Source organism: Argiope bruennichi, chromosome 7 (genome assembly GCF_947563725.1).
Source record: "Argiope bruennichi chromosome 7, qqArgBrue1.1, whole genome shotgun sequence".
Classification (NCBI taxonomy): domain Eukaryota; kingdom Metazoa; phylum Arthropoda; class Arachnida; order Araneae; family Araneidae; genus Argiope; species Argiope bruennichi.
Genome location: NC_079157.1, coordinates 132,000,813 through 132,027,995, shown reverse-complemented (window position 1 = coordinate 132,027,995; position 27,183 = coordinate 132,000,813). Strand labels below are relative to the sequence as shown.

The window sequence follows — 27,183 nt, the reverse complement described above, 5'->3', positions numbered from 1 at the left end:
TCAACAACTCATCTTTAGCAAAACGCGATTTCAATTGTTCAATAGCTTTTGTATAATTCGCGCCCGACGGCGGAAAACTTTCTACTAAATCTCTTGCCGATGAACCAATTTCCGTCGCTTGCAAAAGATATTGAAATTTATCATCCGAGTCAATAGTATCATCATCGTGAATTTTTTTGAATTGTCCCCAGAATCCGAGCCAGTTCTTTATATCGCCGTCAAAACGTTTTAATTCCAACTTGGGAAGGCGAAAAGTTCGTTTTGTTTCATTCAATACACAGGAAGTATCACTATTTTCTTCTTTCGTAGCCAAAACAAAATCGACTTTCGTTTTCAAAGCAATCCACTGATCGCGATAATTTTCCGCTATGTCAAGGTCATTAGAAAATTTTTCTTCGTCAATATTTTCCATTTCGGACCATTTTACTCTTATTTTTTCATCTAATACAAATAACCTTTCAGCTTTATCACTTAAAATATTAAATACCGGTATCAATTCAATTTTACTTACCGGTTCCGTTTTCACAGCATTTTCAACTTCTTTCAACGATTTGGTAAATAATCGCCTGAGTTGTGTTCTCTCCCGTTTTAGATAATCCATAGTCCTGTCGCGGACGCCAATTTGTAAAATATCTTCAATAATTACTATGGATTTGATATGAGAGAACACTTTATTTGCGATTATTTACATAGCAAAGTTTCGAAAGCATATTTACATCGAGAAAGACGAAATCTGAATTAATTACACTTTGGAGCGGAGTTGAGTTGCAACTAGTATGACGCTTACAACTTGTTATAATTATCGAGTTAAATATACACTTTAAGTCTAATTTTAAATGCTTTCATAAATTAGGGGGAAAAATTAATTGTTAGCATTACTGAAAATCAAGCTTATAATTTTGGACAAGAATAAAACAGCAAGTTGGACAACTAAAATTAGAGCGAAAGAGCACTATTTATTTGGCAGTTTTGTCTCTTTTGTTCCATTCGTTAATGTTTTAATATTTTTAACATTCGGTTGCCACGACAATCAAATTGCGTAATTTTTATCAAATGTGCTTTGAGAATTTCTTCTGTAAATGACTGTAGCTTTACTTTTAGACAGTGAGACGGAATCTCAAGAGCCTGTGCAAAAGATCGATTCCAAGCCCGATGGCCATTCGAGATCTGATTTAATCGATTCTGTGAGTGGGCCATAGTAACACAGGCTAAATGCATCGGGAGAGAGAAAAAAGGCACACTTCATTGGACGTGCAGTTCGTTTCAGTATTCTGAGACGACCACTTTTCGACGATTCTATCTCATGAAGGGGAGAGACGCGGAAGGACGAGTGCGTTGCCAGAATTCTTCGTCATTTTTTTACCTTGATTTTCCCCCTATTAGATACTTTTTTTTCTTTTTTTTTTCACGCGTATGTGAATATCGTGTCGTTTCTGACCATATTATTTTAATTCAGTCCGCGAGTACTCCGAGTTTATTTTATTGTTAAATGTAAATAAACATCACTTCTTTCATCTTTCCACTCACTCCTATTTTGACGAATTAAACCACGCATGCGCAAGAGCGCGGAAGGTTTTAGAATCCGTTGTCAAATAATATTTAATATTTTAAATAACTTCGATACAAAGCACATAAAAGTTCAAAAGCGAAATAAGTTCTTAATAGCGAAATATATGTTTTTTTCTTTGTGTATCTAGGCAACACATAATTAAAAAAAATTTGTTTCATTATTATTTCACAGTCTTTTAGCTTTTTAAACTTCCTGTTTTTTTTTAATTAACTGCTGTTGCCTTCTGTTGTATCAATCAATTACTTTTTACTTAAGTTAAAGTATAAGGTAAAAGAAAGAATCCTGTTTCCTTGATTAGAGTCGTGTAGCTTAACGAGACACTCGTCAAGTGTCTGTGCGCTAATGTAGTTCCAGAATTCATCGCTATAATAATTGGCGACATTACTTTTGTCGATTGTGATCTCCCAAGAATTTATTTCTCTCCGTAACTGAAAATATTGCCAATAATTTGACTTCAATAAAATGTTAATTACTACCTTCTTGCATTTTCAGCTTTTAATTAGAGAAAAACTGATATCTTGAAACATATTTATTTTGTTGTTTTCCTGAAGGCTAACTGCTTATTGCGCCAGGATGTTTCATTTGGCCATGTATCCCGACTGGGAAAATTACCTTTTCATCGATCCCGAGATGATCACAAGATCCATGGAATATATATTAAGATACCAAACAAGGGAAGGCTCTTTCTATGAAATCTCAAATAAACCTTGGAACAGAAAACTCGATATCATGGTAAGTGCACAAATACCTGTCATGCATATTGCAAATAAAATAATATAAGGCTGAGCAAACAAGAGTTTGTCTGTGATTCTTGCGGCATTCCTCCCTTTGTCAAGATTTGAAATGACTCTAATTGATGTCTTCTTCTTCTTGTGTACAGCCGACCACTCCGCCACCACTGAATGAAGCAGTATTGACAGGATTTGTTGTGGCTGACTGTTGTCTTTAGCATTATCCATCCTTACATTGACCGATTAGTCAAACAGTCATTCTCTTCGAGGTAATTGGCCACAAAGTGGTCAATTACTGTCTTTTCTCCTCATGGCCAATTGTATAAAGTTTAGTTTCTAAGTGGTCATTAAGTGTGATGACCCGTCTGTTACGTTGCTAATAATTCAAATATTGAACCATCAGAAAATTCTTTACTTGAGAAACATTTATTCTCATAGCCATTCATCCTACGGCTGTTAATACCGACTCTGCAAGCGCTTTCTACTGATAAATATTTGATTGTTAAGCGTTGATATTATTAGAAGGAATAGGCGGCTTCCCTCTTTGTTTCATTCAATGATACACTGTCTCTTTATCATTTCTCTTGATATCCACAAGAGAAATACCAAAATTCTACAAAGTTTAATAACACCTCTAGAACCAAAATGGAATTTTCATTTGAGTGATACTTAAATTTGTCTGGGATAATATCTAATGTCCGTAATTTTTCTGAAATAATATTCCATCTCGATCTACATGAACATTTTCTGATTTTTCAGGGTGACAGAAGAACCGCGTTTCAAAACATATCTCTGACGGCTCATGTCCTGATCACCCTCACATCCGTGTCTGATCTCTCAGGGGTAAGTATTTCAGGTGAATTTTCAAATCTAGAGACATTATTATTTATTCAGAAATAAAAATTACTTAAAATGGAATAAAACATTCACTCATTTAGTATCTAACTTCTTTTAACAATCAAATATATATTACGTCTACCCCTAGTAGCACATATATGTTGTACAATATTGTATGATATTAAACAAGATGCGCAACATTGTATAATATTGTTGAATATTAAATTATATAATATAATATTGTATAATATTGTGCAACAGGATGTGCTACGTGGGACTGCTATAAAAACAGAATATTGAATAATAAAACTGAAAGCTCTGTTAGTTGATTCTGCGTTGTTTATAAAAGATAAATTTTTATCATCTGCTCACTTCTGAGTTGATCGCAACATTTAGAACAATTTTGTCATATTTATTTATACATATGAACTTGAAATAATGTACAAGAAATGAGACAAAATATACCGTTGTTAGCAAAACCTTGCGAAACTTTCACACATTTCAACTCGCTCCATTTTTCTTCAAACAAGATGAATCAGCCGCTCATTGGATTGTCGAAATTTAATATTTTAGATAAATATCCATTAAAGTAAAACAAGGGCAGTTTTTTGATGTGAATGATTTTATAAAATATCTTTACATAGAGTATTTGACGTCAGATTAAATAATGAATGATAGTGAATATAATCTTGATTTATTTTGATTTTTAGTAATGATGCCAAGATATTGTTAGATATTAGGATTCTAAAAAATACTATATTCGAGTTTAATGAGTAAATACAGGATTTGGGTAGCACGATCCATTTGTAGCATTTGTCCTTGCGATTTAATGAGTCAATGCAAGTATAACTTTCTCGGGAAACTGCCTTGCCATTCAGAAAACATGGTGTAATGACATGAGATTCGTGGACTGCCAACCATTTTCTCTCATTCAATTTATCGAATAATAACTGATCAATTCTTGAAGCCATTGTGCAGTCTTTATTTGTCCGGCATGATGGGAAAGCATCGACAGACATGGCATAATTTAGTTAGTATTGTTTGACATTATTGACAATAGTTTAATTTTTAAAATTAAAATTTAAACATGGTGCTTTTACTTATATTGGGCACATGTATGAAGTCTATAAAAATAGTTCGAGCAGCTGATAATTTATCTATCGCTGTTGGCTTTGTTTTAGTTAAAGAGTCAAAAGACATTATGTTCTACATTCTTTGGAATGTAATGAAGCAGATTTTGGATTGTCTATTTATTTTTTGATATCTTTACGTCTTGTTATTTCACAGTCTGAACCGGATAACGTAAAAATGCAATGACGGTACCCCATTTATTATGTATTACTTCAGAATTCAAAGGTAAAAATTTAGATCAAATTTTACTATCAAAAATAAATAAAAATGTCATTGAAAATCCAAAGAAATGTATTGATAGTAAAATTTCGTTTCTTTACAAAAAATAAACAATTAACTATATTCTTAAGAACTGTTTTTCAAGTTTATACTTAAATGTGCATAGTTTCTCTTCAAGTTGCATTTTAGAAATTTCAAGACATTTTATTACAATTATATTATTCAACTATCTCAGGGTATAAATGCAAAATTTTGCTTTATTTTTATTTTTATATTAAATTTGATGTTTGAAAGATATTTTATTTTTGTTGAACTCTTACGTTATTGGGACGCATTTAAAGGTACTCTTCAATAACAGAGAACCATTCGCCACTTTAATCATTTTGTTATTTAAAACTCTTCTTGGGTATAGATTGCAACACATTTTGTATAATACAATTAAAAATGTCATTAGACATTTTTAACATTTATACAACATTTTTATGTTTACTTTTATCATTTATTCTAAAATAATACTATCCCACATGATTCGTAAAGAGAGAAAATCTGTTATGAAATGAATATTGATTTTTAAAAAGACTATGGGCATTCTTTTAGGATATCCGTATTGAAATTTCAAATGCTAAAAATCTGGCAGTGAAGTACTTGGAGAGACGCCTGCCCCAGTTACAGGATCCTTACCAGGTGGCGCTGGTAACGTACGCTTTGCTAGAGGCTGGCAGCGTAGATGCAGAAGTCGGTTTCAACAAATTAGATGTCATGAAACGAGAAAAAGGTATGCAATTACTGTACTCTTTAATTGTTTGGAAAAAATAAAAAAGAGCCATTGGAGAAAAAAAAAGTATTTATGTTTAAATGAAAAAGGTTTTTCGTGTTCGTATTTATTTTGGTTGATGAAAAATAGTTAATATTGTTTCTACTCCTGAATTATTTTCGTTAATTAAATGTACAAATATTCTATGCTGTTTCAAGTGAATGACTATTTTAACTCAATCGAAGCCTGATTACTATGCAAACAGAAAGTAATTCGGAAATTCTCATTTCATTCCAAAAATTTTAAACATGTTTGATGTTTCTGTTTTATACAAAGATTGTTGAATTAATTTGTATTCAAATGTTATGTCAGGTTTATTTATTAAAATTTAATCATTTATAGAAGTCATTATTTTTTAAATTATTTGAAGTTTTTAATTACAATTGCTGCAACTGCATTTAGTAAAGTTATTTGTTGTTTACATTTAATTATGCATTATTTATTAAAATTATAAAATATTACATTCATAATTATTGTCATTTTGAATTTAAAAATTATCACTTCCTTTTTACGTGCCCATCTTTTCTCTTTTATTGCCTCTAACACTGGTAGTTAATGACTTGTGAATGGTAGAAATTATTTTCCAGAGGGAATGGTGTATTGGAGCCCCGAGCCCATCAGCTCTGCTGAAACTCTTTACCAGAACCAAAGACCCTTCACCCTCCCTCGTCTTCCGAATAAGTACGATTCTGTTGCAGTGGAGGCAACGGCTTACGCTCTTCTGGTGTACGTCCGCTACAATGGCGTCATAATAGATCAAATAGTAAAATGGCTGAACTCAATGAGGACGACGGATCAGGGATTCATGGCATCGCAGGTATTTGCATTATTGAATCATGTGATTTTTTAGTATAAATCCAATATCCCAGCAGCTTATTTTTTATCAATAGTAACTAACCCCTTTCAAAGGTGATGTTTTTTTTTTTTTTTTTGCTTTTCTTTTTTAAATAAGTGGTGATAGGTTTTGATAACCGAGGGAAAGTTGACTCTTCTATTAAAACTGGAACGTCCGTCGGTGTCGATTAGACACCGGAGTCTGTTTAGCATTTCCTTTCCGTATTTTAGCAGGGAATTTGAAAATTTTTCGTGACTTTTAATCATTTTCCTACTGGTGATTACACAGAAAAAGTTTTGTGATTCTAGGTTAATTAGGAGAGATTTTACAGCTATATATACCTAGAACGTTCACTGGTTTCGTTTTGACACAAAGGCAAATTTTTTATTATAAACAGCTGTCGTTAGATACCATTAGTAAAACGAACTTCCCAAAGTATCTACTATCGCACATTTGTTTGATCTTGAATGGAGTGTTCACAGCGGAAATGGGTCAATTATTCTAAAAGTGTTGCGTCTAGTTGTTTCGTTACACAGCATTTGCTTATCTGCTCATAAAAAAATTCATTTGATTTTAGAACCTTGTGCAAAGCAGCTACCTTGAACGATGGCTCGTAGAAAAATTCTAAGCCCTGATGAAATTGCTAATTTGTTGCTAGAGCTTTCTGAGAAGACTGGTGGTGAGCTCTTTTGTTCTAATTTAGTTACAGTTTTTTATGATATAAAGGGTCATAAAATATGATAATTACATGAAATAATATTAAAAAGTCTTAAAACTAAACCCTACTGAATATTAGTCCTGCAATTAATTAGTTATTACAATTATTTTATACATTTTATATCACGGTGTCGAAACAATACCGGGGGACGTTTAAGGGTAATCAAAATCTCGGACATTCTACTGTTAAAAGAAGATAATCTGAAATCCTTAAAAAAGTTTCATTTCCGAAGTGTCGTCATTTATATTTTTGCTTTATTAATTATATTCGCTTGACTGACAGGGTAATAATAACTATTAAAACTGTTTAACTTTTAATAAAGATAAAATTATAAGAATTACGAAATTTGCTTAAATATGTAAATTAAGTTCATAGGCTGCACTTCTTTTTTTACAGGATACATTAATCGCAACGCAGGCCCTCATTGAATATTCTTTTAGAACTCACGTCAGGGACATCACAAATATGAAAGTGACAGTGGAGTCGAGTTCAAACCCTGGAACCATACATTCCATGGCTTTAACGAGTGATAATCTTGCGGAGGCAAGGCAAGTTCCTGTGAGTAATTCGTTTCTTTATCTATTCTTTACCCCCTTGTAAAATAATATTCAAAATTTTATATCTTGGGTGCGTTAATAAATAGAATAAATAAAAGCGAATGTTTATTAGTATGGGTTATTTTATTTTTACTCCCCTCTTTTGGGGTACAGCGATAAAAAGTTATTAAATTGTACGAAAGTAACATTGTGTAGAAAACCATTACATACCAATAAATCTATCTGCTTCTGAATTAATATCAGAATTTTGAGGGCTCTTTTTTTTCATGAAGCAAGTTCCAGTTAGGTTTCCGGACACTCTCTTCATGTGTGGAGGAATATATGCCCAGATTGCAGTGAGGTGAGGGATGAAAATACTTCCAGGGAGTGAGCTCAGAAATCTTGAATTGTTTACTGTATTTAAAAAAAAGCAACAACTTATGTTTACTGTCAACGTATTTCAACGAGTTACCTGAGTATTATGTTCAAAATACTAGCATAGATCAATCATACATACCTTAGAAGCTTCATCCGACATATTACCATACAATATAACAAGCATATTACCAAACAAAATGTTATATATCTGGTGCTTATTGCGTGCTGGTCGAATTCTACGGTTATACATTTCACTGAAATCTTTTTTTCAAAAGCTTGATAATTTTTTTAACTTATGTTGTCAAGGTTAAACTCGCCAACCTGGTTTGTGTTCAAAAGTCAGATTTCTTGTAACAATGGAACATGCATTTGTCGAAACTCGTTATATATTGCAATTATATATATTGTAGGCCAAAACAGAAAAAATTACTTCGGACAGTCACAAACTGACAGCTCCTTACCGACTCGTAGCAATCTAGAAAATATACTCCGTCTGTTCTTATTGTGAAATTTGATGCATCATTCTCAATGATAGATAGGAAAATGCACCTGATTTGACAATATTGAAATACACATTCGACGAAGTTATCCACCAATAACTATTAATACATACTACATAATAAACAACAAAAAATTGTTTTTACTATACCTACAATGCTGTTAATAGAGCAGTCAAGACCGTAACAGAAGTTTCCACCACATTAAGCAACAAACCTAAGAGAAAGCTTCCTAAAATTACAAACATAATCTCGAAAAACCAAGCCGAAATTCCAAAGCAAGGAAGATCTTCGCACTATTCGAAATAAAAGGCATCTCTGTAAAGATTTTTTTTGTAATAATAATTACTGAGGAGTTAGCCCCCCGGGCTGCCCTGACTCATCCCCAAGAATCGCATTGTGACGTGTCTGGTTTTTCCTTGTAATAAGGAATTATAAATACAGTCATTGCTGAATGTAAAAATATTTAAATTGCAAGAACTGTTAGCATTAGCTTTTAACAATCACTAAATACTAAATCATGAATTTCTAAAATTAACTTTCTGGTAGCAGAGAGATATATAAGAGAATGTAAAAGAGTAAAAAAAAAAAAATATGATTCTAATTTGTTTAAAAAATCAAAAATGAATTTACTTTTTTCCTTTTTTGATAAGTTACGTTTAATCAAAATGGGTCGCCATATTGTCAATAACCTTAAAATAAATAAATGAGCAATAATTCTAACGCATTTCTAAGTGATTAGCAATACTTCGAATTAGCGAATTTAACTGGCTATGCTTCTGTCATTCGGAAACTTTATTTTGGACAAAATCTCTCTCACACAAAAACGTTTAATAATTATGTCTTGCTCATTCCGATTAGATTTTGTTGAGAATGATTCTTTAAAACTTTTGTTTGACAAAATTCATTTTCGACAGTTACATTTTATGATTGAAACTGCTCTACGTAAACTCATTTTATCTTATTATCGAAACAACGTACGTTATCTTGGATTTTTTTGATTCCATGTAAACAATCGGAATGTTCGAGCCAAATGACAAATAAGAAATTCGACTTGATTTTGCGTTCCCATTAACATTTTATATATAGAAAGAGAAAGATTATTTATTTTATAGATGCATTTTTATAAATTTAGTTGTAAACACTCATCAAAATGTCGTGATTTTATTCAATATATGTATTCTTTAAATTCGATCTAGAATTTAATCTCTAATTTCACTTCAGACCGATGGCATCTTATGTCAGCTAAAAAAAGTGAATTCTATTTTCAGAAATGTCGGATAGAAATGAAATGTATTTTTCTCCGTAGCTTGGTGGCTTATCCTAGCGTTAAATTAATTTTTATAAATATGCACAGCTACAGCAGCTATTTTTAAAAATAATTGTAGCATTTTTTAATCAAATCTTGTTATATCAATTATTTATAAACAAAACATATCAATCTTATAAAATATTTTTATCTAATGTGATTTATAATGAGCGTCCCTTCTTCTCTTTATTATAAATTGCTATTTTAAATATTACATCTTGGTAAATAATAAATTATGTTTCATTAATCTAATTTTTATATGAAGTTGTACTGAGTCTTTTAAATATTAATATTTTTTTTTATTAAATTTGTCTATTATTCATTTATCAAAATCAAACTATTTTTGTCAAATTCTCTTTCCAATGATATGTTTCTGTCAATGATATATCTTCCTCCCCCCCCCTCACCTTCATGAGCTTTTTTTAAATATTGCATCATGAGTGCGTCATCAAAAGAATAACGAGATACCAGAAAATAGTTTTTTACTATACACTTTTTTTTTGCTTTTTTTATGATTGTAATGACTCTTCACTAACTTCCATATATATATTACCGTGAAAGACTGAAATCTGGAGAATGTCGACACTGACTGATGAATGTCAACATATAACAAATACCTCGATGAAAGACGGAATATTGTATTATATTCTTATATATTCGGACTATCACCATACATTGATGGTGAATGTTGAAAAAAAAAATTGTTACGTTTTTAAATTATACTTTATTATTAAAACGTATTATGAATGATATATGCCGAAATAGAAGAAAGCTATAGTAATTTAACTTAAAAAACTATGGTAATTAAACTATTACAGATAATAGAATTACAGTAAAATTATAGAAATTAAATTATTAAACATAAAGCTATAGTATTAAAATTAATTATGTGATTGACGTTATACTATCTTATTTGTTACAATTTAAGCTGTTATGGCACTTTGAATTGCACACGAGTCCCTTGCTTTTACATTTGCATTTAGTAGTGAAACATATCTTTTTGCAACGACAGCGTGTATAGCCTTTCCCTTCACTTCTCGAATTAGCTGCAGCGGCTACTCTCAGCGACATTTCTTGAGAAGAAATCTCATCTATGGAGAGTAACTTTTCTTTACAAATTATAAATTGATTACGGGCATAAAGCTGCTTGAGAGTACAAATTTTGTTTGCTAATTTATAAAAGTCTTCTATTCCAACAACAGTCAACACATTTCGGGCATCTGTACTACCACGGTCGACATCAGGGACAAATATTCGCACAATGTCACCAATTACCTTAATATCTGTCATAGAAAACTTTCAAGGTGTAGTCCTTTCTGCCTCTAAAGCCTCAATACCTCTTAAAAAGATAAGAAGGCACTGGGTTCCTTGGTGGAGCATAGAGATTGAGTGTATGAGGAAAAGGCTCAATGCTGCTAGGCGCAGGTATCAAAGAACTCGAAATTCTATTCTTAGAAATCTTTATAGACAGAAGTATTTACAAATAAAAGAAAATTACAGTTCAATGCTTAAAGAGGCTAAAGTCCAATCTTGGAAGGACTTTCTAGAGGATATTAACGAACATAATGTTTGGAAGAAAATCTATACGTACGGTATAAAACAAAACTTCATGAAAAAAATTGAAGTCTCTGGGATTCGTCTTCCAAATGGTTCCGCCACCACTTCTGTTGAAGAAACTATAAATGAGATTTATAAAAAATGCTTTCCTATCGATACTATTAATACGGATACTCCTTTCCACGTATTGCAACGAACTAAAGCCCTTAAAAATTATTCTTCGAGTCTTGATCCTCTATTTACTACTGCAGAAATAGATGGAGTGATTTACTCCCTTAAGCTTAATAAATCTCCTGGTCCTGATTGCATACAAAATGAAACTTTGAAACGCATTCACTTGATGTTTCCCTGTTTCTTTTCTAAACTTTTTAATGCTTGCTTACAGCTTAGTACCTTTCCGTGCTCCTGGAAGAGAGCAAACATCTTTTTAATTCCGAAAAATAATGACTTTCGTGGTCCACATCTGGACAATTTGAGATGTATCAGCCTCCTACCAACTATTGGAAAATGTCTTGAAAAACTGATTGTAAACAGGATTTCCTGGTTTTTGCACAGTAAAAAACTCTTAAACGAGACCCAGTTCGGTTTCACTCCGCAAAAATGTTGTGAAGATGCTCTCCTTTACCTGAAAGACGTAGTTGATAAAGGCAAGAAGAAAAATATGCTTACAATTTTAATTTTTCTTGATATCAAAGGAGCTTTTGATCATGCTTGGTGGCCGGCTATTCTCATTTTGCTCAAAAATTTCGCTATTCCAAGTAACATATTTCATCTGGTCAGAGATTTCTTGAATGATAGGTCTGCCTCTCTTACACTCGGTCGTGTTTCAGTTTCCCGTTCCTTGCAAAGGGGCTGTCCCCAAGGCTCCGTCTCTGGTCCACTTCTGTGGAATTTAATAATGAACAGCCTTCTTGCTAGACTTTCGAAGATCACAGGATGTGAAACCATCGCCTTCGCGGACGATCTGCTCATCTGCTTCCAGGGAAAATGTCTTGATGATATTTTTGAACTTGCTCAAAGCACATTGGATGATATTTTAAACTGGGCAAGAGATTTCAAAATGGAACTCAACCCGAATAAATCGAAGGTTATGGCTATTAAGAAAAAGAACGTGGACTTTTCTAGCAAACAACTATTTTTTGACAACATACGACTTGAAATGGTAAATGAAATCAAATACCTAGGGGTAATGCTTGATGACAAATTCTGTTGGAAAAATCATATTTTATATCTTTCCAAAAAATGTGAAAACATTCTGAAAGGACTTAATCGTGTCTCTTGCAACACCTTTGGATTGAAATCCAACGTTATTGGCATGATCTATGTCGTGGCTGGTTCGTGAGTGCTTTGAAAAAATAGGCAAATAGAAAACTTAACAAATTTATTGCAGATTCGTTCGAGTTACTCTGCTCAGTAACTCCTTCTCCTCCAAGAGCCAACATTCGAATGACATCCCTTTTTTACTTACACTTGCGCTAGTTGCCTAGCGCCATCTATAAACGTTTATTTCCTAACGCTTCAAAATCCAATCACTACAATCTACAAACAGGGAATTGTTCCTTTTGTCTGCTATGCCTCTAGGGTTTGGGGTAATGCTTTGAAAAAAAAGATTAACTGTCGAAATCTTCGTAGAATTCAAAGAAGAATTTTACTTAGAGTTATACGTGGATACAGAACTGTAAGCTACGAAGCCTGCTTTGTCATTGCGGGGTTTCCCCCAATTGACCTTTTCGTCCTTCAAAATAAAGATTTCAAAGATAACATAAAAATTACCCAAGATTCCAAAGTGTCTTTTTCCAATCTTCCACATCCTGCTGAACGTGTTCCTATCGAAATTATCGATTATAAGGACAATGTTCTTAGCAATTTTCCTGTAGTGTGTTTTACTGATGGCAGTAAACTCAACCACCGTGTTGGACTTTCTTTTGTTGTGTTTCAAGACGCAGTTGAAATGGAACACTTTATGTTTAGAATTCCCGATGAGTATAGTGTGTTCCAAGCAGAATTGCTGTGCCTCAGTAACTCGGTCAAATGGATCGTAAACCACTGTACTCTGTCATCCAGGTTCCTTATTTGTACTGATTCTCTCTCATCCTTATTTTTGCTTAGTAATGTTTCTTCCTGAAACAAAATTGTAGTGAATTTTCACATCACTCTTTACGAGCTTAAAGCAAGAGGAATTAGCGTCTGTTTTTCTCATGTCCGAGGTCATTCTGGCATTTTAGGGTATGAAAGAGCCGATTGGCTTGCAAAGCAAGCTACAAAACTGAACATCATTGATCCTATGAGCATTCCCAAATCTCACATTCGTAATGAGAATCACAAAAAGACCATTCTCTTATGGAACGAGCTGTACCAAAATTCGTCAACTGCCTCTTTAACCAAATTATTTTTCCCCACAATTTCTCAAAGGTTGAATAACAAGCATTTTTTCAGTGATTTTCACTTAACAAAATTTCTTACTGGACACGGTAATTTCAATTACTATCTCAAGAAATTTGGATTATCGAACACTGATCTGTGCTCTTGCAGCGTGGGTGGAGTTCAAAATGTCGAACACTTGCTTTTTCATTGCTCCAAACTTACTGAAGGGAGAAGAGATTTTATTGTGGATCTAGATGCCTGTAATATTAAGTTTCCACCTCCGCTTCATGTTTTGGTCAACCACAAAATGGCTTTTTTCTCATTCTGTAAATTTATTGCCTTTGCTGCTTCAAATTTTAATTAGTTTTGTTGTTTATTTTTCCTGTTGTTTTTATCCTTATTTTTATATGTACATATTTTTTTTCTATGTATGTAGTTGTTTCAACTTACCTCTGTAAGCCTTGTGCTGTACTTTGCGGTGCACAAAGATTGACTTATTATTAATTTTAAAAAAAATGTCACCAATTTGAGCAGGAGGAAATTTCCTTTTTGTGGTTATTCGCGCCAGAAGAATGAATTTAGCGACAGACAGTCACCTATCCGTGGACATCGGCGTCCCTCCACCAGAGCGTGTCGGTGATTGTCGACATACACCGGCGATTGTCCGAATATATAAGAATATAATAAAATATTCCGTCTTTCACCGAGGTATTTGGTGTATGTTGACATTCAACGGTGAGTGTCGACATTCTCCAATTTCGGACATTCACGGTAACATATGTACTATAATTTGGAATTTCCTACCTTTATATCTACTCAGTTAAAATACATTATTTTAATACTTTAAAAATTTGATCGATTATTTTAATTCCATGTGAATGACATAACACAGCGATTGGAAAAAAACTGCAGGTCTTCTGATAATTAACTCAATATATTCAAATACATTTTTTCTTTAAATTTTAAGGTGGTTGTGGGTGTCTATTAAATGTAATAGCATCAAATATCATACAAAAGTACTAAAAGGAAGAGGAAAAAAAAAGCTTGGAGGCATTTTTTTATATAGGAGGGATCTACATTTTATTATATTTTCAGATCGGTCCCAACGTATGGGGTCACGCCGAAGTCGTTGCCAAAGGAGCTGGTTTGTCGATCCTTCAGTTGGATGTGCAGTACAATGTGGACAAAGAATTCTTGCTGATACAGCCGCCCGTGCCTTCATTCGATTTAAATGTCCGAGGGTATTTCCATGGGCGAAATAAGTCTCACATGAATATCAAAAGTTGCGCAAGGTAAGATGATTTGTCCGAATTTTGAGATTAGTATTTGTAATAGTTTATATATATATATATATATATATATATATATATATATATATATTCACTAATGGCCCAGAGAGTGAATACACAGCATGGCCAAGGAAAAAGAAAAGATAATGGGTTCTAGCTGTTCTCTCAATCAGCAATACTCAAAAACTAATAGACGATGTAAGATTTGTCATATGACATAATATTGTCAATATATGACAATATTGTTACAGTATCTAAATTTTGGCGATTGATTGGCTCAAGACGCCCACATTTCCTCACATATATTCTTTGTAACTTTTAGGTATAACAAGGTATATTTGTCAGCTATGTTTAATCCACAGTTATTTAACGAATTAAGCAAAACCCGGACCTTTTCATCTCAGTGATTTCTATTCCAAGCATATGCTGTGCTATTTTCCCAATCAGATCATAATTGATACTATTTCCACTTAAGGCTACTGACACTTCTTAATATTTTCAGTATTTAGGAAGATCTTTCAACAGATGCTACGGTAGTTGGTTTTTACCAATATAATTCTTATATATATATATATATATATAAAAAACCAGATGCAATTCAAATAAATTATTTTAAAGCATATATTTTAATATTTCTATTATTATGATTCAGGAAAGTAAAATACTACGATTATTTTTTATTTAATCCTACATTTAAATCTTGCACCATTTGATAAATTTTTAACCAGTTGATGACAGTATTTCTTAATTCTTTCCTCGATGATCCGTTCGGTGTATTACTCTCTTTTAGATATGCCGAGTCGGTGAGGATATCTATCTAAAAGGTGGTGCTAAAATACCCTTCTGTAAATTTGAAATCCTTATTAGTTCTAACGTAAATTTATTTCCTCTTATTTACAGGTGGACTTACACCGACGAAAGTCCTACCAGTGGTGTAGCTGTAGTGGAGATCACTCTGCCCACTGGATATTACATGCATAAACCTGATATGGACAAGTACATCTACAGCAGACAGGTGCCCCGACTTCAGAGAGGGCGAGTTCACCCCAAATCCGCTGTCTTTATGTTTGATTACGTAAGTATCTCAAGTTCATTCGAGATTTTCCTTCCGCCAAACTTTGATTGTTCATTTTACCATTTTTATTCGTTCAATTTTAAAAATTTCCATTTCCAAAATTCAAAAAATCCGTTCTTTAATTGTTTCCACATTGTAAGGGAATATATAAAACTGGAACACATTTGTTTTATTTTGCATATTAAGAATAATAATAAAATATTCTGGTGGTTTGTTGTGTTTTTGACAGCAAATCCAGAACACAAAATATTGTTACGAGAATGTAAAGTTGCGTCAAAGCACGGTTAGTTGAATCACTGGAAAGACCGTTTTACGATCAGCCCTATGGGTACTGATAGAGTGCTGCGTCAGTGATCTCAAAGCTTTGCGACAAACTGGACGACCATTTGGCTACTTGGCTACGAATTTGGTGACTTTGGGGACAAAATAGATATTACTGGAAACTTCGTGAATTTCAGCGATCCATCCATTAGGAACCAAGTTACGCCTGATTGGACCCGAACCTTCTAGACCCTCCTCCCTTGAACTATAAAAGGCCGGCAGTCTCAAGTTGAAATGAATCGCAGTTGAAGTCGTAGTCAAGTATCGAGTCTTCGAGCGGATAGCGAAGCAATGTTCTAGTGCCAGCGTTGTGTGAAGTCCAAGTTATTGCTGAACTGAGTTGTGTGCCGAGTCTTGTTGTCTATTGTGGAAGCAGCATCAAATTGTGTGTGGAGTAGCCAGTCTTGTGGTAGTGAGTCGGCAGTTGGATACAGCTAAAGCGAGAAGACAGTGGAGAATTTCAGTTGTTTGCAGAGACCGTAGAGCGCAGCACCGGAGATTCACTCTCCTGCTGATTTCTGATGCTGACCGCTTTGTGTGCTGTAGTCGATTACTACTTGTGGGCTTCTGTTTGCTGTAGCATGTTACTGTGTACTGTGTTGCGTTCGTCTCAGCTGTGTATTTGTCGTCTTTGTATTCTGGTCCTTCGTGTTTAATAAACGTTGTCGTTGTTTTCTACTGAGGCCTTCTGGTCGCTTTCACACCATACACCCACTACAATCGAACACGGTGACTTTATTGACTTAGTAGTAGTAGTTGTAATAATACTATTGAAGAGAATGGATTATAACTGCTGATGAGATTGCCTTTTACCGTATGGGAGAAAATGATAATGAATATTTCCAATTATTTTTCCTGATTCCTTTTCTTTCAAAACTTCTAATAGTTTACACAAGCAACGTTAAAAAATTTCATACCTGCGTAGCAACACGCTCGAAAAACGATAAAATGCTAGCAAATATAGTGATTTTATTTGCCATTCTGAATTGAGCAATTGGCAATGGCATACACAAACATTAAAAGATTCTTGGTCAGTATTCTAAATCCACTTCCGTATACCTGACTTTGCCAAGCTTTTTTTTTAAGGTTGATCGGTCAATTAAGTTGAATGAATTGCGATTATCAGCAATCGTAGTGTAAACTGTATTGTCAAACAATCCACAATTTAACCCCTACGCATACAATGACGAGTCTGACTGAATTTTTAAATTGCATGTGGAAATATTAAGTAATTTAAAATGCAAAAGTCAATTAAAAACGCTTTAATATCTCAAATACCCTTATATGATTATAGAAATCATAATAATAATAAATGTCCAAAATAGGCTGTGTCATCTAATTAGTAAAGGAAATCAATTCGCAGGTAAAGAAGTTGATTTTCTTTTTTTTAGCTTGACACTTCTTGGTCGTGTGTCAATGTCACAGTGCAGAGGTGGTTTCCGGTAGCTAACATCACAAGGTTCCTCAAAGCCAGAGTATACGATTATTACATACCAGGTAATATAAAACATTCACATGCATTATTCAAATATCACTATTTTTTTTTTGTACAATACTGCCCGAAAGTACTGAATCAACCATAGCCTTATTTTATAAAAATATTTCGCATATACTGCATCACAATGTTTATGCTTTACATTATTGCCTTAGCTGGAAATTTTCTATTACTATTACTTTTTTAAAAAAATATTTTCAAATTTTATTTGTATTATAATTGCTAAAAGGCTGTCTAACCCAAATTTAATTTAACCTAAATAAGCATCCTTTAATATCAATAACACTGTTACCGTTATTTGATTTTCGATTGTATAAACACTTTTATTCACATTGCATAACAGTATTTTTTGTATAAGTGAAAAATAGCACCAGCTAAGTATATCTGCCTTAAAATACCTATTGCAAAAAATAATATTGAATTTCAGTTATTTTTTTATTAATTAAGTTTAAATGCATATTATTTACACGAAATTTAATGAAAGTGAGGATTTTATTAAGTTAAAAAGATGCACCATTTGATGATAAGAGTAATAACACTTGTAAGAGAAAGTTAAGTGGTGCTATCTTCAGAATTAAATAATGAACTTGGGTAAATAATGATAATGGTTATCATTTGGTGATAAGAGTAATAACACTTGTAAGAGAAAGTTGTGGTGCTATCTTCAGAATTAAATAATGAACTTAGACAATGGGTATCAATTGGTGATAAGAGTAATAAAACTTGTAAGAGAAAGTTGTGGTGCTATCTTCAGAATTAAATAATGAACTTGGGTAAATAATGATAATGGGTATCAATTGGTGATAAGAGTAATAACACTTGTAAGAGAAAGTTGTGGTGCTATCTTCAGAATTAAATAATGAACTTAGACAATGGGTATCATTTGGTGATAAGAGTAATAACACTTGTAGAAGAAAGTTGTGGTGCTATCTTCAGAATTAAATAATGAACTTAGACAATGGGTATCAATTGGTGATAAGAGTAATAAAACTTGTAAGAGAAAGTTAAGTGGTGCTTCAGAATTAAATAATGAACTTAGACAATGAGTATATAAAATTATCGATTACCATTTTAGTTTTCTTATTAAAAATGAAGGTAACATAATTCCTATAAAAAAATATGGTTCAAATATTTAATTATAAATAATTATAATTATTTTAAAGGTAACAGTTACTTAAAGCTCTCGATTTTTAAAGATGTTTGTACATTTAATTGTGTGTCATTTTACATCATTACTCACTAAGAATTTAATTATTTAAGGTTCAGAAAAAGATAAAATTTTTATATAGATATTTTTAGGAATCTAATTCTTAAAATCTAAATCATTTGATTATTTTGAATTTGATATGATGTGTTTAAGCAAAAAATATCTTTAAAACTTAAAAGTATCTTGTCTAGGTAGCTAAAAGTTTTCATCTTATTTTTCAGAACGGTACAAAGAAATAATCTATGAAGACTTCGATCTATATGTCCTAAATATTTGTGAAGTGTGTGGGTCATATCAGTGTCCATATTGTCCATATTTCAGTTTCGCATGTAGACTAAATGCTCAATGGATTCTACCTTTGTTTGCAATGCTGATTGGAAGACTTTTATTGAGAAGAATCTCATGATAGTTGTGAAAAGGATTCCTGAATTCATGCAGATCTCAAGATTCCTGGAAATAAATAGATTTTATTTTCAGAATTGCATGTTTTGTAGGAATTTAAAATCATGGAGAAAATGCAATGTTTTTATATTTTGGGAAGCATAGAAAATTGTACATAACATGTAAAGATCAAGAATAGTGGCGTATTTTAAAACCTAATTCATTTGAGCACTTATGCTTGAGTCCACATTAGATGCTTCAGTTCCCCACGGGCGCTCTCTTTTTTTATTTTTATCTAAAATATCTTAATGTTTAAATTTTGTAAATATATATTAGGATGTTCCATAAGTTTCTTTCCTATTTCTAATATGAATATTTACTGTTTGAGATATTTATTTTGTTATATAAGAACCCTTTTGCTCTATTACCTTCTTCCATCTCTCAGGAAGCCACATTATGCTTTCTTTCGAAAATTGTTGTGTTTTGGACAAGAAATAATCTTCGGGGTGCGCTTTTATTTCGCTGATCGCTTCAAAGTGCTTATCGCGAAGAGAATTTTTTAAGGGCAGAAAATAGTAATAATCAGATGGAGCGAGATCTGGTGAGTATGCAGTATGCTGTAAAACATCCCAATCAAAAACTGTATGAGCCTCTCTTTTACAATTAATGCAATATGTGGTCTCTCGTTGTCATGAGGAAAAACAACGCCTCGTTGGTTTATTTATTCTGGTCGATTTTTTAGCTATGGCTAAAAATGTTTCCATGTCCAGTTCATGACAGTATTTCGTAGAATTTATTGTCTCACCTTGAGGAAGGAACTCGTAGAAAATGACGCCTTTCCAATCCCACCAAATGGGCAAAAGAGCTTTATTTGGATGTAGTTTCTTCTTGGGTGTAGTAGAGCTCTGGGACGACTGAAACCGATGACATAGACGGTTAAGCCTACATGTTTGCACAAGCAGAGCCAAATAAGGCTATTCTTAGCGCGATGAGAAAGAAACTTTTGGGACACCCTACTATATATAAACTATTTACTCACCATTTCAAATTTACGTTGTGTTAAACAATTATAATAGTGTATGTTATGAAATATACTAAGAAAAATGGAGACAGATGATTTGCGAGTATTGGCGTCTGAGATGTATGAGAGATAACGCAATTTCGGTTTTGAAGATAAAATTTGTTCCACTCGTCGAAATATTTTTTAAAAAGCTTCGAAACCATAATGTAAGGTAGGTCAAAGAGATCTCTCAGTTTATTCGAACTTAACGGAGAACGAAAAGCAATGGTTAATCATAAAATCGGACTTTATATCATAGAGTTGTTTTGAAAAGCAAGACACTATGTTACGTTTTAGTCATAGGTGTTATTTTTCTTATTGTTTTAAACTTTTGTATTAATTATATGATTATTTTCAAAATGTTTTTTGAAAATGTACTTGACATTTTAAAAATTGTATGTATGTGATATATATATAGATAAAGTACAGGGGGGTTATAAATAAACTTCTCCTGCACAACAACATCCTACAACACAAACGGGCGAACGGATTTCAACGAAATTTGGTATATACACTATACACGATATGCGCTCACGAAATCTCGAAAAAAAAATAGTTAAAAAAGGTCTACTAGTGGGCTCCTTTTCCAGAAAGCATTAAATTTAACACAATAAACTATCAAAAAGGAATACAGAAACAATATTAATATTTATTGACTAGTTTCTGATCACCTTGTCATCGAATCACATTAAGTAAAGGTAAGGAAAAAATAACAGTGCACTGTTTGAGGAGGAAAAAACAGTTCAGTTTGCAGAAACAAATACAGATTAGGACAAGAGTACACTAATGGAACAATTGTTATTCGTGTCCAAGACGATGTAGGGAAAGGTACTCCATGTGGCAACTCTCATTCACTTGCGAAAAATTTCAAGTCGATGGACAGTGTGCTCAACAGCAGATCGTAACTGATCAGTTGTGATTAGGGATTGCAATACCGGACCAAAATTTCAATACCGGTATTCGGTATTTTTTAGATCTTAATACCGGGATACCGGTTTTAATACCGGTATTAGAAATTTTAGAAAAAGAAAGAAAACAAGGTGTTTCTTTGTTTTATTTGCCAGTTTTATAAGAGAGTGTAATATCACAAAAAATAATATGGAACTTATAAATTATAACAGTATATAAAGAATCACAAAAAAGTAAAGGAACAACTTATTTATTTAAATCACAAAAAAAGTGTAAATATCAGTATTCAGTCTGTGATACTATTACAAATTTTTGAAATGTGATCTTAAAAAACATAATGCATCAGTTGTACTGTCATTAAAGCTGAAAAGTAATTTTGTGTAAAAATTACCGGTTGTCGAAACCACTCTTTCGGCATCTACGTCTACGTTCTTCAGATAGTGATTTGTGCTGTTTTTTCATGATTGCAACATGAAATTTATTGTTGCATTAGCTGTTAATAAATTAAAATCTCTCCCACATAATGCCTCTATAGTCAGTTTTATTGGAAGTAGAGCTGATATAGTTCTGGATATTAAGACGAATTCACTGTCTGAAAAAATTAATTTGCAAGTTTAAGTCGATTATTGCTTTTTGGATTGGATTTCTAAATTTCAAAAACCGTTCCATCATTAGGAGTGAACTGTTCCAACGTGTCTTAGAATATATTATTAACATATATTCTGTTTTATTTTCAGTCAGTATATATTTTTTAATATGGAGTTTTTTGTAGGGGAAAGTTTAAATATCTTAACAATTTTTCGAACTTTATAAATTATAGGAAGCAATTCTTGATGGGTTAGTATTTCTCCTCATTAGCAATATCTTTTTCCACAATTACATTGTCATTATCTTCATTGTCAATATCACTCTCACTCTTACTCTCTTCAATGTCGGAATCCGAAGTTTCTATATCCACAATATTTGGAATCTTCTGTTCTTTATTTCTTTGGTATAATACATCTATTACCCCTAATTGAAATCCATGAGCATAGCACAATTGCTGATTTGCACCAATCAACTTACCAGATTTTTTCATAACTGTTGCTCAATTAGTCGTTATAGATACAATATCTTCTTTCAGGGATAATCCATGTTTCGCTAAATAAGATTTAAGCAATTAATTAAGCCATTAATTAGCTAATTAATTTCGCCAGTTTGGGAGACATAAAAGCAAAAACGTATACTATTTTGCTATGTTTGCGATCCCTGAACACATAGTGGAGACAATTTAAAAAATTTCTAGTAAATACCAAAAAACCGGTATTTAAACTTGTGAATACCGGTATTACGAAATTGTAAAATGGCTCAAAATACCGGTATTCGGTATCCCGGTATACCGGTATTGCAATCCCTAGTTGTGATGTTAATATTGTTTCTCTATTCCGTTTTGGTTGTTTATTGTGTTAAAATTCATGTTTTTCCGGAAAATGCGCCCTCTGGTGGACAATTTGGAACTGTTTTTTTCTTTCTTTCTTTCTTTTTCGAAATTTCCTCAGAACATCTCGTGTTTAGACTATATACCGAATTTCGTTGCAATCCGTTCACCCGTTTGCGTTGTAGGATGCTGTTTATAGGATAAATTTAATTATAACCCCCCCCCCCTCCCCCAGTATTTCCCTTTACTCAAATGAATGTTGTCATTCTTCAGACATCTACCAATATTTTTCCTCCCAAGCGGAAACCGCCTTATTCCGTTTTAAGTTTTTCAGATATTCTGAAAAATTCACTGTAAATAATTTATTACCTATTGTATGTTCCTAATTAGAAAGTATGGCTTGTGTGTTATATTTCGTTTTCTTTTTATAATTTAATATGTCTTATTATTTTTATAAACATTGATTTGAAATAATATTTTTCTCGAGATTTGATTTGATGCATTTGAGAAACAATTCATTTTTTATGGGATGTCCTGCTATTGAAGTATATTTTGGAATTAAAAAAAAAGTTAAGATATAGTTAAATACAACAGATGCAAAGGAAGTTGACATAAATTCCCAATTACTAGTTCATTTAAAAATAAAGATATTTGAAACTGTGCTTTTAGCGAGAACATTTCATTTTCCTTTCTAGGCTTCAGAATTGGGGCTGTTTTGTGTTGTTGCAGAAAATGCTTATGATTCAGTGCTGTTGCTAAGATTCAATATATTTTCCTTTGGAGCTCTCTAATCTTACTGTATCGTAATTTATTTAACTCCTTTTCAGTACGAATTTTTTTAACTTGTTAAAAACTGTTTATTTTCGAAGCAAGTGAAGTGAATAGATTCTACATGAGATAAATTTATTCAGCATTTTTTAAATCATTTTTAAATCAGAGCTTCGGAAAGGATGGCCAAATACTCCCACCACCACCCAAAAAGTATTGTTACCATTTAAACTAATTTTAAAAGATCAGTGGGATGTAAATACCTCGTTAATAGTCAAAGGGTTAAGTAATGCAACCTTTATTCAAAAATGTGCTCATCATGGGTATTTTAGATTGTTCATTCAGCCCAGCTTTAACCAAAACTGCGCTAACTGAACATTTTCGATAGTGTACAATGATACACTTAACTTGTTGATGCAATCGATCTTTTCAGAAACTATTAATCTATTTACGTAGAAGATATAAACTTTAATATAAATTGAATTCTTATTTTCCAATGTATAAACAAATTTAACAAGTAGAAAGTTGAATTTTTTTGCAACTGCAAATAAAATATTTTTTTTCCTGCATGCAATAATTCGAAAACTGATCGAAGCAGTCGAAATTTTAGTACACCTTATCAATCAAATATTACTCATATAAGCTTAATAAATACAAATGTGAAAAGTGTAATATGTTTGGATTTGTATGAGAGTTGAATGTCGCATAAGCTGTAATGCATCCTGAACCAAATTCAAAATGGCAGATCAGTGAGACGAAGCGCTTTTCATTTGCTTCTGTGAAACACTTTGGCCTGGGTAAGAAAAGCATTGAACGCCGATTGAATTACGCGACTTACTCTATTTCATTGCTATTCTTGACCTTTTACATACGTTAAGGGATCCATGCTTAACATCAAAGTAAACGAAACGGAGCTTCGTCTGAAAATTTTCAAGATAGTCGAATATGTGCGCATTAGAAGACAAATCGTATGCTTACAGAAAAATTGCTTCACTTGATTGCTTTTGATTGTCATGCCACTCACCTTTATTTTATTAATTATGTTAATTCTAAAATTCTATTTAATTATGTTGAATCTAAAAGTTAAAAAACATGATTTTTTTATTTTAACCCTAAAATATTTGTTCAATAATTTATCATAATCTTTCGAAAATATGCTCTAAAATCTTGATGAATCATTGGATCTATCATCATATGCTTATGTTAATGAATTTCTGTTGTTCGAAATCTTTGTGGAAAAAATAATATTTTTTTCCTTGTAATGCAAAACTGTATTTGTTTTGAAAAAAAATAATTTCTTATAAATATTTGCCTATTTAATTTGCTTTTGTGCAGAATTTTACATGAGATTTTATATTATAAATAGAATGCAATATTCTGCATAATAACATGTATTTCTGATTTGTTTTATTTTTATAACCTTGTTGAATAAAATATTTATATTATAATATGTTATCTCGTTTTAAAACATATTTATCAATAATTATCGAGAGATATGTATAGTATCATAATTTCAAATTCTTTCATAAAACGATGGACAATCATACACTATTTCAACCTATTCTTGATTGTAGGCTCTTTATTAGACTGAAATGTGTTTTTGTTGAAACATTTCATTTCAAGAAACCCATTACCAATTCAGGATTCATGAAGAGCGATTTCATTGGGCATCCAAAATTTTTACATAAAAATTAAAAAAACACGTAAGGGCATGCTTTTGTTAATGCATTAAGAAGAAGATTTTTTTTATATAAAAGTTATTCGTTGATGGCTGAAACGCTACTAAGAACAATTAAAATAAATTTAAATTATAATCACGTTGTGATATATTTTAATTTTTGATAAACTCTAATGAATATTAATCGCGACTTAATTATTTTTAATAAAGAAGTTTCCTCTACCTCATACATTTACGATTTTTTCTGGAGTCTACATTTTTAAGAAGAAAAAGTTTTACATTTTTAGTACAATAATGATGGCGTGGACTTTAAATTTTCCTTTTATTATTTTTCAATATTTATTATATTTCATAACCAGTTATTATTAAAGAATAAATAAAATAATTTTAAATAATGTTTTATTAAAAATAATTACTGAAAATAATTTTATCAAATTCTTCACTAGATGTTGCCATGCTTCTTCTTCTTGCGTGCAGCCGACCACCCCGCCACCACTGAACGTAGCAGTATCGACAGGATTTGTTGTGGCCGACTGCTATCTTGAGTATTGTCCATCCTTGCATTGACCGATTTGTCAAACTGACATTCTCCTCGAGGTAATTGGCCACAAAGTGGTCAATTATTGTCCTTCTGCCTTATCTACAAACTCTCAAATAGTTGGTAAAAAACTGACAATTTTTGACATCATGTCCTTCAGAGTTTTAAGATTACCTGGTACCATCAGTACTGTACTTAAGTCATTATTTATAATTTTCAGATTTTTTCTTAGCTCCGAAATTTCAATACATTCCTTTAAATAGTGGTAAACAGTACCGATTCCTCCACAAATGCATTTATTGTCCTGCATTCTTCCAAATCTTTGGAAATATGCAGGAAATCTCCCATGTCCTGATATAATTTGAATTATCAGTGGATGGTATCTTCTTATTTTTATTTCTGGATTAGGAATAAAATCGAAAGTTACTCTTCCGTTTTTGGACATATACCATCTGTCAAACCATTGCAGCTTTATTTCTTCTCTTAATTCCCATTTTAAGACACCATTTGATTTGGGGACAACCATATCAACATCCTCTTTCTGTGCCGCCAACTTTGCATATTGATCCGCCTTTTCATTACCATATATCCCAATATGGGCCTTAACCCAATTCAACTCTATCCACTTGTTAGTTTTTACACTTTTTATCTTTTCTTTTATCGTCCATATTTCCTTATTACAATTGTGAGAAGATTGTATGGCTTGTAGGACTGAGAAAGAATCTGAAAAAATTGAGCACTTCTGTCCGTCCTCCACCCTTTCACAATATTCAATGGCCATCTTTAAAGCTTGCACTTCTGCCTGGAAACTTGTGGCATGGTTCGATAATTTCACAAGACTTTTATCGATCTCTTTCCCATAGTAGTATACTACTATTGCAGCTCCTACTTTATTTTCATCTTTTGAACCATCTGTAAAAATTTCTATTCCATCCATATCTGGGATTTTAATTTGAAAACCGTGAATAAACCATTCTGCAGGATGTTGTTCGAATTTGTCAAAATACATCTCATAATCTTTTTTTCTGAAGCATTTGTTTCCTATTTTAACTTTATTACTAGAAGTTCTTATTTGAAATTTAGTGAAAATTTCCGTTGCTCTGAGGTCCATTGGCAAAATTCCCGTTATCACTTGAAGGGCTTCTGTAGAAAGATGTTGCCATGCATGCGGAATAAGGCAGAGCGTTAAAATAAAATTTTCTAATGACAAACAAAGTTCAAAAAGTGCTTCTTTGCATGCTTATAAAGAAAAAATTGTTGAAAATTTGAGTTTCTATTTTGGATTTTTAATTCGTTCAAAACGCCTGCAGCTACGAGAAAAAAAAATGACAAAAAAAATCCTCTAAAGCTTTCCTTTACACAGGTTTACAATTTTCAATAGCGCCAAACTTCTTCATTTTAAATGGTTGATGATAGAAAAATTAAATCTTTAAACCGTAAATTACAATTTGAGTTTGCGCAAACGACCTGACATTTTAGAATTTAGGGTTTAAGCAATTAGTTTTTTGACGTTTTATGAACAGAGATGCTGAAGCATTTTAAGTAATAA

At 32.3% G+C, this 27,183-nt stretch overlaps 1 protein-coding gene across 1 annotated transcript in view; it reads left to right on the top strand.

Annotated features, from left to right (window-relative positions):
* LOC129974884 (CD109 antigen-like) overlaps positions 1-24,725 on the top strand; it is a 160,268-nt gene extending 135,543 nt beyond the window's left edge. The window contains exons 25-33 of the mRNA XM_056087658.1: positions 2,122-2,302; positions 3,061-3,144; positions 5,086-5,263; positions 5,890-6,119; positions 7,252-7,413; positions 14,592-14,788; positions 15,686-15,860; positions 17,573-17,678; positions 19,105-24,725. Coding sequence (XP_055943633.1) covers positions 2,122-2,302; positions 3,061-3,144; positions 5,086-5,263; positions 5,890-6,119; positions 7,252-7,413; positions 14,592-14,788; positions 15,686-15,860; positions 17,573-17,678; positions 19,105-19,289 — 1,498 coding nt within the window. The 3' untranslated portion in view covers positions 19,290-24,725. The remainder of the gene's footprint in view (positions 1-2,121; positions 2,303-3,060; positions 3,145-5,085; positions 5,264-5,889; positions 6,120-7,251; positions 7,414-14,591; positions 14,789-15,685; positions 15,861-17,572; positions 17,679-19,104) is intronic.
* The last annotated feature ends 2,458 nt before the right edge of the window (positions 24,726-27,183 follow it).